At 43.7% G+C, this 13,961-nt stretch overlaps 2 protein-coding genes across 4 annotated transcripts in view; both read right to left on the bottom strand.

Annotated features, from left to right (window-relative positions):
- The window catches only part of LOC137422041 (FH1/FH2 domain-containing protein 3), a 375,404-nt gene extending 374,210 nt beyond the window's left edge, over positions 1–1,194 (bottom strand). For 2 of the 3 annotated variants that reach the window (XM_078772994.1, XM_078772993.1), the window contains exon 1: positions 923–1,194. In XM_078772994.1, coding sequence (XP_078629120.1) covers positions 923–1,087 — 165 coding nt within the window. In that variant the 5' untranslated portion in view covers positions 1,088–1,194. The remainder of the gene's footprint in view (positions 1–922) is intronic. The other variant, XM_068108729.2, reaches the window with a different exon arrangement.
- A 7,773-nt stretch (positions 1,195–8,967) lies between these two features.
- LOC137422039 (5-oxoprolinase) overlaps positions 8,968–13,961 on the bottom strand; it is a 149,360-nt gene continuing 144,366 nt past the window's right edge. The window contains exon 19 of the mRNA XM_078772561.1: positions 8,968–9,209. Coding sequence (XP_078628687.1) covers positions 9,060–9,209 — 150 coding nt within the window. The 3' untranslated portion in view covers positions 8,968–9,059. The remainder of the gene's footprint in view (positions 9,210–13,961) is intronic.

The raw sequence follows: 13,961 nt of genomic DNA on the forward strand, positions 1-13,961 counted from the left end.
TCTCTTGGATACAGCATATCGATTGGAAAGTGTAAAGTTAGATGATGATGGTCCGTGTGGTGTGCGTCATCACACCAATTAGTGAATGTACACAGATTCACACCAATAAACTTACGGAGTCTCAGCTCCAAGTTCCAGCGACCGCATCGCAAGGATCAAGTTTTACCTTAAACGGGTCCAAGTCGCGTTTTGTTTAACTCAAACTGAAATTCACCACATGGTTCGAATCCCATCAATACAAGACGGACACATCGCGATGTGCACACAAAACACAGCACCCTTCGTGCAGCACCCCTAGGACAGCACCCTTAGGACAGCACCCTTCGTGCAGCACTCTTCGTACGGTACCCTTCGTACAGCACCCTTCGTGCGGTACCCTTCGTGCGGTACCCTTCGTACAGCACCCTTCGTACAGCACCCTTCGTACAGCACCCTTCGTGCAGCACTCTTCGTGCAGCACCCTTAGGGCAGAACCATTCGTGCAGCACCCTTAGGGCAGCACCCTTCGTGCAGTACCCTTCGTGCAGCACTTTGTGCAGCACCCTTCGTGCCTCCCCTTGAGAATTGACATCGTGCAAAAAGCCAGATTGTGGAGACCAATGGTCGCCCAGAGGTCGTGACATCGCCCTAAAGCTTCTGCCGCTCGGTTCGTGCGGAGATTCTGTGCCCCCTCGATGGAACAGGCAGATTTTGCGATGTACGAAAATAACTAATGATCACAAGTAGGTACTTTTTATCGGAGTCGCATTGTTCCCCACCGGTCCCGTTTCGTGCGGTTACCAATTGGTACACCCTGCACTCTAAAGTTACAGCACGGTGACCCCGGACCCGCGGGGGAGCCTCCGATGGTCTCGGACGACCCTCGCCCCGTGCGCGCACCCAGAGCGACACCGGCTTACCCGCACTGCGGCAGCGAACGAACCTTGTGCGGGGCACGCAGGAACCGGTGCACGGATGCGACCTGCTCGATCAGAGGAAGGTCTTCAGAGAAGGCGAACAGTGGCGGCCGGCTCGGCTCGGGGAAGCTGGTGCTGGAGAAGGGGTCCGTGTCGTCCAGGAACTGGACGCGACAGCTGTGCGTGGACATGACGCCGCGCCGCAAGGCCGCGTTTACCGGGACAGAGAGGGGAGAGAGAGCGCGGAAAGCGAGTGAGAGGGGGAGGGAGCGAGGGAAGGTGTTCCTCCGGCGAGAGACACCGGGGGGCGCTGCGCTGGGCCCGCTCTGACCACGTCACAGGGAATCCTCCACCAGGGGATTCCCCACGCCAGGGCGGTCTCCACCCACGGACCACCACCCAAAAGGGGAACACGTGCTCCGGTCACACGGACTTTTCACGTGTTTACCTTTTAATGGATCAACAGGACGACGTGGTCATTATTACAATTAAAAATAATTTGCGGGAAAATAAATACCTTTCACCGAAAGTTAACGCAACAAAGATGCTGAACGCACAACAACCTTCATTCGGAAAAAGTAAAACATCAAAGGTAGAAAAAAGGAAATAAAATCAAAAACGATATGACGTGACGTCGTGTTGATACCCGACTACCCGTGCATGGTAAGACCAGTCAGTCCTGGCAGGACATGAACGTCATGTCTTTCATTCGAATTGAATTCTTACAAATTACACTTTACCAAGTATTCTAATTATAACGTGCGATAGTGATGAAGAGACGACAACAGGTGCAGCTCGGACAAGGTACCCGAGGAGTAAACATTTACAATCGTTTAGTAACTAGCATGGATATACTAACCGGCGAAGACATACTAACCAGCATGGATATACTAACCAGCATGGATATACTAACCAGCATGGATATACTAACCAGCATGGATATACTAACCAGCATGGATATACTAACCAGCATGGTTATACTAACTAGCAAAGACATACTAACCAGCATGGATATACTAACCTGCATGGTTATACTAACCTGCATGGTTATACTAACTAGCATGGATATACTAACTAGCATTGTTATACTAACCTGCATGGTTATACTAACTAGCAAAGACATACTAACCAGCATGGATATACTAACCAGCATGGTTATACTAACTAGCATGGATATACTAACTAGCATGGTTATACTAACCAGCATGGTTATACTAAACAGCATGAATATACTAATCGGCGAAGACATACGAACCAGCATGTATATACTAACCAGCATGGATATACTAACCAGCATGGATATACTAACTAGCAAAGACATACTAACCAGCATGTATATACTAACCAGCATGGATATACTAACCAGCATGGATATACTAACCAGCATGGTTAGACTAACTAGCAAAGACATACTAACCAGCATGGATATACTAACCTGCATGGTTATACTAACTAGCAAAGACATACTAACCAGCATGGATATACTAACCTGCATGGTTATACTAACTAGCAAAGACATACTAACCAGCATGGTTATACTAACTAGCAAAGACATACTAACCAGCATGGATATACTAACCAGCATGGATATACTAACCAGCATGGACATACTAACCAGCATGGTTATACTAACGAGCATGGATATACCAACTAGCATGGATATACTAACCAGCATGTATATACTAACCAGCATGGATATACTAACCAGCATGGATATACTAACCAGCATGGTTAGACTAACTAGCAAAGACATACTAACCAGCATGGATATACTAACCTGCATGGTTATACTAACTAGCAAAGACATACTAACCAGCATGGATATACTAACCTGCATGGTTATACTAACTAGCAAAGACATACTAACCAGCATGGTTATACTAACTAGCAAAGACATACTAACCAGCATGGATATACTAACCAGCATGGATATACTAACCAGCATGGACATACTAACCAGCATGGTTATACTAACGAGCATGGATATACCAACTAGCATGGATATACTAACCAGCATGGATATACTAACCAGCATGGATATACTAACCAGCATGGACATACTAACCAGCATGGTTATACTAACGAGCATGGATATACCAACTAGCATGGATATACTAACCAGCATGTATATACTAACCAGCATGGATATACTAACCAGCATGGATATACTAACCAGCATGGTTAGACTAACTAGCAAAGACATACTAACCAGCATGGATATACTAACCTGCATGGTTATACTAACTAGCAAAGACATACTAACCAGCATGGTTATACTAACTAGCAAAGACATACTAACCAGCATGGATATACTAACCAGCATGGATATACTAACCAGCATGGACATACTAACCAGCATGGTTATACTAACGAGCATGGATATACCAACTAGCATGGATATACTAACCAGCATGGATATACTAACCAGCATGGATATACTAACTAGCATGGTTATACTAAACAGCATGGATATACTAACCGGCAAAGACATACGAACCAGCATGTATATACTAACCAGCATGGATATACTAACCAGCATGGATATACTAACCAGCACAGTTATATTAACCAGCATGGTTATACTAACTAGCACGAATTTATTAGCCAGCACAGTTATACTAATTAACACAGTTATACGAAACATTATGCATGGATACATCTCGATAACTAACCAGCATGGATATACTAACCTGCATGGTTATACTAACTAACAAAGACATACTAACCAGCATGGATATACTAACCAGCATGGTTATACTAACTAGCATGGATATACTAACTAGCATGGTTATACTAACTAGCAAAGACATACTAACCAGCATGGATATACTAACCAGCATGGTTATACTAACTAGCAAAGACATACTAACCAGCATGGATATACTAACCAGCATGGTTATACTAACTAGCAAAGACATACTAACCAGCATGGATATACTAACCTGCATGGTTATACTAACTAGCAAAGACAAATGATATACCAACCAGCACAGTTATACTAACCAGCATGCATGGTTATATTAACCAGCATGGTTATACTAACTAGCAAAGACATACTAACCAGCATGGATATACTAACCAGCATTGATATACCAACCAGCACAGTTATACTAACCAGCATGCATGGTTATATTAACCAGCATGGTTATACTAACGAGCACGAATTTATTAGCCAGCACAGTTATACTAATCAACACAGTTATACGAAGCATTATGCATGGATACATCTCGATAACTAACCAGCACGGTTATACTAACCAGCATGGTTATACTAACTAGCATGCACGGATTTACGAATCAGCACGGATTACCAGTACGGATAGTTTAGCAGATTTAGCTTTTGTAAGGTATTACAGATTAATAAAAGGCTTAAGCGGGGCCTGGCAGGCGAGGTGCTCTCCGAGCTGTCGAGCCGAGGTTCGAATCCCGACCCAGCTCCATGCTCGTGTTTCGCAGCAGGGTGACGTTCCTGGTGGACTTTAAATAGCCCACGTTATGAAGACGTGTTCGACATATCCCCAAGAGCCTGAACGAACCACCAGCTCCGGACTCCCTTCAATTAGACGTCAGATCTGGGCATCTAGTTCGTGAAAAACTCAGAGAAACTAGAACGGCACTCAGTAGAGAGCATACCTCCACCTGGTTGGTCATACCACTCAATGGTGAAGAATCACTTAAAAATTCTACTGGCTGGATCCGGATCTCCACCAAAATCTAGTGATTTCGTCCTCGTCACATACGTTACATCTCCACCAAATTTCGTCCGAATCCGTCCACAACTTTGAGATATTTTGTTCACAAACGGACAGACAAATGAAAAATCACTCATAGAGCGACACTTGGAAAAACAGAACAAAGTATAATGGCACTCGGTGGAGCGTCCTGTGAACCTCAAAAGTAACTAGTGGTTGAATCCAGTTACCTGATATGCAAATCATATTCAGATTTCACATCAATCGGATAAATATTGAAGATTTTAGAAATTTGAAAAAAGCGGTTGACCTTTGGCCTATGTTGACCTTTTGACCTCAAAAATATATAGGATTTTGTCGAACCACGAACTCTAACATTTGGTGAAGTTTCGTGAAGATCGGTTTAAAATTGTGACCTGTAGGCAACTAGAAGTGAGCGGACAGACAAACACAAACAAACACAAACCGCAGTGATCAACATTCTTGCAAAAAAAAAAAATATATATGCCAAGTAACAAACAGACAGGTGTGAAAACCTAACCTCCATCAACCTTTGATGGCGGAGGTAAAAAAAAAGAATGTTCCTCGGCTTCTCTACAAATAAGGTGTGGTGGTCGTAGTGGTCTTCTTCTTCTTCCTACGTATGCAGCACAAGGTTGTGGGGTGGCATCACTGACTGAGGACGTGCATGTGCAGCTGATGCAGTGCCCTCTGCTGGTCGGAGCAAAAATTTGTAATTTGTTTAGGATGCAGAAGATAACTCGCCTACTCTTCACAAACGATACCGTGGGGTCTTGAACATCTTCGAAATAATGTCGGCAGACGGGATTCCCGTTTAGCATCCATCCGAGGGACGCCACACACAATGATGAATCACCAGGATGACAGTTTACAGCTAGGTCAGGATTCGAACCCAGGCGAAACAGCTTTGAAGCGAATATGCGAATGTACTTCAAGGGCCTTTGTAGTTAGTCCAATCTAGCCCTAACAGAACCCAGTTAACCCTAACTCCAGCCTAGAGTCTAACTCTCGGCCGTCGTAGGAGCAGTGGTGGTAATAGCAGTGGTAGTAGTAGTAGTAGCAGTAGTAGTAGTAATAGTATTAGTTGTAGTAGTAGTAGTGGTAGTAGTAGTAGTAGTAGTAGTAGTAATGGTATGAGTAGTAGTAGTAATGGTATTAGTAGTAGTAGTGGTAGTAGTGGTAGTGGTAGTGGTAGTGGTAGTAGTAGTGGTAGTAGTAGTGGTAGTAGTAGCAGCAGTATTAGTAGTAGTAGTAGTAGTAGTAATGGTATTAGTAGTAGTAGTAGTAGTAGCGGTAGTAGTAGTAGTAGTAGTAGTGGTAGTAGTAATAGTAGTAGTAGTGGTAGGAGTAGTAGGAGTAGTAGTGATAGTAGTAATGGTAGTAGTAGTAAAGGTAGTTGCAGTAGTTGGGCGTAATAGTTGTAGTAGTAATAATCGTAGTAGTAGTAATAGTAGTCGTAGTTGTGGTAGTAGTAGTGGTAGTAGTGGTAGTAGTAGTAGCAGTATTAGCAGTAGTAGCAGTAGCAGTATTAGTAGTAGTAGTGGTAGTAGTAGTAGTAGTGGTAGTGGTAGTAGTAGTAGTAGTAGTAATAGTAGTAGTAGTGGTAGGAGTAGTAGTGATGGTAGTAGTAGTAAAGGTAGTTGCAGTAGTTGGGCGTAATAGTTGTAGTAGTTGTAGTAGTAATAGTCGTAGTAGTAGTAATCGTAGTTGTGGTAGTAGTAGTAGTGGTAGTAGTAGCCCTATGATGAAGAGACTGAGCTTTATCGATATTCAATAAAGAGGAAACAAAACGCATCAACTTATCGAAATATGGAGGCAATGAAGCTATTGCTAAATTATTAGATCACTTTACTAAAATCCGACTGTGTCGGCCAATTCGAGCCAACAGCATTGCCTCATGGAAACGTGCTGAGCATACTCGAGAGTTTGGGCCAAAAGTAACAATATGGAGCATTCAACAACGGGTATCCTCGCCAGGGCATATAGATGACAGTAGATGTGAGAATGAACGAGCTATATTAAAGTAGATCTGCGTGTGGCCTCAGTCTTCTGAAAAAACTCACAGACACAGACAAACCCCTTTCCCTTTCATTTATCGGATCACACCTCCACTTCATTTATCGGATCACACCTCCACTTCATTTATCGGATCACACCTCCACTTCATTTATCGGATCACACCTCCATTTCATTTTTCGGATCACACCCCCATTTCATTTTTCGGATCACACCTCCCATTCATTTATCGGATCACACCTCCATTTCATTTATCGGATCACACTTCCTTTTCATTTATCATATCACACCTCCACTTCATTTATCGGATCACACCTCCACTTCATTTATCGGATGACACCTCCACTTCATTTATCGGATCACACCTCCAATTAATTTATCGGATCACACCTCCATTTCATTTTTCGGATCACACTTCCATTTCATTTTTCGGATCACACCTCCCTTTCATTTACAAGATCACACCTCCATTTCATTTATCGGATCACACCTCCATTTCATTTATCAGATCACACCTCCATTTTGTTTTTCGGATCACGCCTCCCTTTCATTTACAAGATCACACCTCCATTTCATTTATCGGATTACACCTCCTTTTCATTTATCACATCACACCTCCCTTTCATTTATCGGATCACACCTCCCTTTCATTTATAAGATCACACCTCCACTTAATTTATCGGATCACACCTCCCTTTCATTTATCGGATCACACCTCCCTTTCATTTATAAGATCACACCTCCACTTAATTTATCGGATCACACCTCCCTTTCATTTATCGGATCGCACCTCCCTTTCATTTATCGGATCACACCTCCCTTTCATTTATCGGATCACACCTCCCTTTCATTTATCAGATCACACCTCCCTTTCATTTATCAGATCACACCTCCCTTTCATTTATCAGATCACACCTCTCTTTCATTTATCAGATCACACCTCTCTTTCATTTATCAGATACCACCTCCCTTTCATTTATCAGATACCACCCTTCCCAAATGTGGATAATCCTGCATTATCAAGTTTTCCAGAGTTGTATGGGTTGATCACATAGACTCCTTTAGAGAGGAGGAGTCCATGGAGTCTATAAAGGAGTCTATGGTCGATCATTATTTGTTAAAGTCCGAGGACTCTCCTCGCACTCGGGATGTACACATGGTATATCTACATTAATTACTGTGTACTCCTGGCTGATGCTCATTGAGATTTTATTCCCAAGTGATGTGCTAACTTTCCCTTGTGGTAATTTCTTCCTCTGTTGGTGAAGAATTCCTTTTTAATGCTTTAACCATGTGCTGGCTCATTATTTTGAAAACCTAATCTGTAAATTGTTTTTGTTCAATCATCCTTGTTTTCATGAAATGGAACGTTATTCTTGATATGTATGGTGTTTAAGTGGACTGTGTTTTGGAAATAACTTATCCCATGTGTTTGCTCTAATTGATACTTTGCACGTTTGTTTGGTATGTTTAATGTGGCAGAATTGAGTCATGTTTTTAATATAATGTCGAGGCGCATAGAGGAGCTACAACATAGAACAGATCAAGATGTAACCAGACAGAGGGAATAGTAGAACGAGAGGGAGGGGGCACACCAATAACAGGGATGAGGGAGAAAATGGAGGAAGACTTAGAAAACCAAGGGATTGAGGGGGGCTGGGGAGGGGGGGGGGGGGAAATGAGAGATAAGGGGAAGACACAGAGGGAGAACAAGATGGATATAGCCACAAATTGTCAGGAAGGAAAAACTGGAAACTTGGAAAGAGGTGGGTTTGAGGAGGGTTATCGGGGGTTGAGAAGATTATCGTTTTGGATGGGGGATGATCAAAGATGGTGATAAACAGATGTCTTGAAGCCTTGGGAGAAGAATGAGATTGGAGAGACTGAGGAGGTTGGTTCCACAGGTGGGGGAAAAGAGGAGTAAATGAGTGAACAACGAGTCTGGATTTTTGCAATTTCACCAGAAGAGGGTTGCTGGCAGAAGCCATGTACAAACCTGGTGGGGGTGGGGTCACAGAAAGGGCAGAGGGTTCAAGACCAGAAAGGAGGTGATAGGAGAGAGAGACCACTGACCTGCATGCGATGGGAAACAGGCCCATCGACTCAGCTTCATCGTGGGAGATTCCAGTGATCTTGAAGGTCTTGGTTTCCATGGCGTCAAGCTGAGCAAGATGTAAGGCAGGGGTGCCAGCCCAGAGGGGAGAGCTGTACTCCATCAAGCTGTAGATGAAGCTGTTGATGGTTCTGTGGTTGTTTCCTTCTGATTAATGGATATTTTTCATACAATGATTACTTTTCCTAATACTTCAACTATTGTGCTCATTTTGACCATGCTGCAGTAAAACACGTTAAGAGTTTTTATTTTGATAAACACCGAAATCTCCATGTAATTTGATGTTTTTCATTTGCAAAAGAGACAATTTTGTTTAAGATTTCATACAGATTCCTGTGCATTCCGATAATCAAAAACACTCCCTCGCTCCGAGAAGATCTTCTTAGCAGACCTGGGCTGTGCAAGCTGGTCAACTGCACCCGATGGCTGTCCGTAACCTCCACCACCAGGTGTGTACAAGCAAAAGCATTCCTAAGCAAAACACACAATGAGTACATTACAAAATGCCACCTGGAAACGTGACGTTTGCCCCCCCCCCCCCCCCCCATTTGCACTTCCAGGTTACCACCAGTTGTACAGTTCCTACCAACCTCAAATCGAAGAAAATATTCACCAACATCAATGAGGATGTTTTTGCTGGTATATGATGAAGCTTCATCCTGATGGTCCTAATAAATAGTGTTCACCTTCTATAGGTGACCACCCATTTGTTATGCAATGAAAATATGATGTTATTTGAACTTACCCCAGCCCACCTCCTCCTCATCATCATCATCATCATCTCCCCCTTCCAATGTCCATCACACAAAGCATACAACGGACTGTTGTCTCTGCTATATAATATCATACTGTAAAAGCCGTTTCTGCCATGAAAAAGTTTGAAAAAACATCCTAAAATCACCAACATCCGAATCGAGGTAGGCCTCTGATCTTTGTTTAACAGGTGTGGTATTTTAATAAAATGATGTGGAAATGATGCACCCAACATGATTTATGTGCTAGTAAGCATCGTTTACATTTGCTCAAAGTAATTTGGACATTGCAGAAAGTTTACTTAAAATCAGATCAAAAGTACAATGCAAGGTTTAGACTTGAAGTGATGGAAAAAAAGTTTACAAAACAATTGAATTCAAGAATGAAGTTTTGAATAAGCTTGAATGTGTCGTCTGACGAGAATCCTTCCTTTTCAACGGAAATTACAAACTCTAAATGTACAAAAACTTCAAAATGATCCATGCAGTCTGACTTCTCAATGAATATAATGTTAAACGGCGTTCCCATTAGAGCCGAATCACTGGGAGCCATCATCACATCCCTAAGATGACGATACACACCCTCAAGACTAGATCAACACCTGGTCATCTCTTGAACGCATCCATTGCATGTTTATAAGATAAATTAGAAAACATGAACATTTAAAAGATGGTTTAAATGACACCCTAAACCTAACTTTAGTTTATTTACAAACCTAAAGAAACACCTTCAGTAACACGTCAGTGATGAGTGGATTTTTTTTAGACGGCCTGGATCATCACCTGGGCTCCATTCTCCATGGACCTTTTGGCACTTTCTGCGAGAACCTCTCCAAACACTGGGTTCACAACTTTGACGATCAGTCAGTCAACGCAGTCAGGCAATCTCACTTTTCAAACATTCAACTTGCAGCCTCTCGATATTCACCTTGCTTTCTGGTGGGTTTCCTGTATTATCATATACTAGCTGAAGTACCCAGCGTTGTCAGGGGTTGGTGGATAAAGGTGGGGAGAGGAAGGGAGGGTAGTGGGGGGAAGGGGAAGGTAGGGCGGGGCAGGGCGGGGGGAAGGGGAGGGAGGTAGGGCAGGGGGAAGGGGAGGGAGGTAGGGCAGGGGGAAGGGGAGGAGAAGGAGGAGAGGGTGCAAGGGGAGGAGAGGGTGGAAGCGGAGGAGAGGGTGGAAGGGGAGGGAGGTAGGAAGGGGAGGGAGGTAGAGCAGGGGGTAGGGGAGGAGAGGGTGGAAGGGGAGGAGAGGGTGGAAGGGGAGGAGAGGGTGGAAGGGGAGGGGAGGGTGGAAGGGGAGGAGAGGGTGGAAGGGGAGGAGAGGGTGGAATGGGAGGAGAGGGTGGAAGGGGAGGAGAGGGTGGAAGGGGAGGAGAGGGTGGAAGGGGAGGAGAGGGTGGAAGGGGAGGAGAGGGTGGAAGGGGAGGAGAGGGTGGAAGGGGAGGAGAAGGGGAGGAGAGGGTGGAAGGGGAGGAGAGGGTGGAAGGGGAGGAGAGGGTGGAAGGGGAGGAGAAGGGGAGGAGAGGGTGGAAGGGGAGGGAGGAAGGAAGGGGAGGGAGGTAGAGCAGGGGGTAGGGGAGGAGAAGGGGAGGAGAGGGTGGAAGGGGAGGAGAGGGTGGAAGGGGAGGAGAGGGTGGAAGGGGAGGAGAGGGTGGAAGGGGAGGAGAAGGGGAGGAGAGGGTGAAAGGGGAGGAGGAGAGGGTGGAAGGGGGAGGAGAAGGATGACAAATTTACCCGTGTGAAGTGCTTTAACCTCAGCGTTGCCCAGGTAGATAGGGAATTGTAATACCCTCTTCCACCACCATAAGGTGGTGCTATTTGGTACACATTCGCAAAGAAAATTTACGTCCCCCACAACCACCCCCCCACGGCTACATAGCCTGTTATAGCCGGCTACAAAACCACCAAAACCCCCACACAGAACAAACAAAGCATGTAAACTGCACTTGATTACTTACAGCACGTCCATACTCCACTCCAGCTATGGATCCTAACGTGACCAGAGGAATGTCTAGAAAGGTGGAAAAGCAAAGAAAAAGGAAAGAAAGGAACTGGGAACAGGAACAAATGATAGGGAGATATAACGAGAGGGAATGCAGGCAGATGCCCTCATGGTGACGAGGCCGAAAATGTCTCCGGGATGCGGAGGGCTACCAAAATGTCGTATTCAGGGGCACGTCTCCACTTTGCATGAATTACTGAAGGCTTTCTGGGCTCTCTCAGCCACAACAGTGCCACAATCAATTACATCTTGCTCATCATGGCTTTGCGTCCAACTCTGCTCAGCACTGCGAGCCTGATTCCCTCACTGACCCTCACCACTCATTAAAACTAGAACAATGTGACTGTGTCGCCAATATGCCTCCGCATAGTCCCACAACAGGTAGATGCCATCACTCTGCATATGTATGGGTAGGGGATCACATTTGTGAAGTTGTGTGTTGATTGGATAAGGTTCGTTTTTCGATCCAAGATGGCTGCCAAACCACGTGACTTATGACCATCATTTTCAAACTATATGCAACAGTGCTGTTAAATGATATTTGTAAAATTTTGCATCGATAGGGTGAGCGGTTTCAGAGATATAATTATTTAATATTCTCATTCAATCCAATATGGCTGCCAAACCATGTGACCTATGGTGTCATAAATTTAATATTTCAATACAAATGGGTCATGGATCATGTGCATGCAATTTCAGATTTTTAGGCTAAGGAATTCGATTTAAACATTTTTGCCTGGTATACCACTTCACCTATGATATCATTGTCATGCTTTTGTTCCCCATTTGGAGTACTTGACAAGTGCCAAGTTAAAAAAAATTCCATTCAGCGGTTTCTGAGAAATAATTATTTAATTATTTGCTTTTAATCAAAGATGGCTGCCATACCACGTGACATATGATGTCAATTATCATAAAAACATTCTGCATCAGTGTCACTCCTACCCTGAAAGTTTCGTCTGAATCGGACATATGGTTGCTGAGAAAAACGAGGTTTAGCCCGTACGGACGGACAGACGGACAACCCGAAAACATAATGCCTCCGGCGACTTTGTCAGCAGAGGCATAAAAAAAACACTTTTCAGTATCTATTTGATTCCTTCATCAATGTTGTTTTTTTACATTTGGTGGTGTTTTGTGACCTTTAAGAACATTTTTCAACCTGCTAAAAACACATACAAAAACAACACACACACACACACACATATATACAAAAACAACACACACATACAAAAACAACACACACATACAAAAACAACACACACACACACACACACACACACACACACACACACACACACACACACACACACACACACACACACACACACACACACACACACACTTTCAAAACAGCTTCAATTTGACGGCATATATATATATATATTTTTCAGAAGCACAGAATAGGACATCACCACACCTGGCTTCCCTTCCAAATAAATATCAAGGGGGTATTAAACATCGACAGGTGAATGCAGATGGGACAGCCGTGTTCATACACGTTCCCAATTATACGTTGGAATTGCTGCCCAACAGGATGCCAATTAAAATGTATTTTGTTCACCCCAATCCAAGTTCCTGTTTACCAAACATTTTCATAGCAATTTCATCAGATCCTAAAAACATAACTACTCTCTTCTTAGGAAACACCTATTTTAATCGAGGAGCACAGCAGGGACGAGTTTAGAGGGCTAACAGATTGTAGTGATGGTATATAATAAATAAATAAGTTATTGCTCATCGTTTGTCATATCTGTTTTTACGTTTTGTCCTGTTTACCTGTTTTTCCCATCACAATAATGAGACCCTCCAGTCAAGCAAGTTTAATGGACAGGGTCCCACAATGCATTATTCCAGAATATTTTGATTTGTCGATATTGTCTCAATCTATTTCATAACACTTCTGGAATTGTTTGATTTATTTGTGTTCAAATGTCTGGTGACCGTTTTGTATTTATTTATGCGAATGTGTACTTGTATATAACTGTCATTAATTTAAAAAGGCTTAGGCACTATCGAACGATTTCTTTAAAAAAAATAAAAAAAAACCAACTTTTCTTTTCCAAATATCCCCACCCCCCCCCTTAAAACACTCCCAGGCACTCACTGATGAACCTCTGAAAGTTTGACGAAAATCCGTTCAGCCATCTCTGGGAAAATTGGCGACACAGACAGACCAACGGCTCTCTTATATAGTAGATATAAGAGGCCATTTAGAGGCCACCACCTTTAGAGGCCATTTTCCCCCGCAAAGCCGGGGTTGGCCTTTTTCGGGAACCGTGGTTGTTGTTGTTTTTTGGTCCCCTTTTTGAAGCAATGTTTTACGGCCGGATGCCCTTCCTGACGCCAACCCTTTTTGTCGCCTTTAACGACAAACAGGGAATTACCAGTGAACTGGTACTCAATTAGTCGACCTCGGAAGGATGACAGGCTGAGTCAACCCCCCTGGCGTTAATTCGGCGATTGA

Source organism: Myxine glutinosa, chromosome 2 (genome assembly GCF_964187855.1).
Source record: "Myxine glutinosa chromosome 2, kmMyxGlut1.1, whole genome shotgun sequence".
In the NCBI taxonomy this organism is placed as follows: domain Eukaryota; kingdom Metazoa; phylum Chordata; class Myxini; order Myxiniformes; family Myxinidae; genus Myxine; species Myxine glutinosa.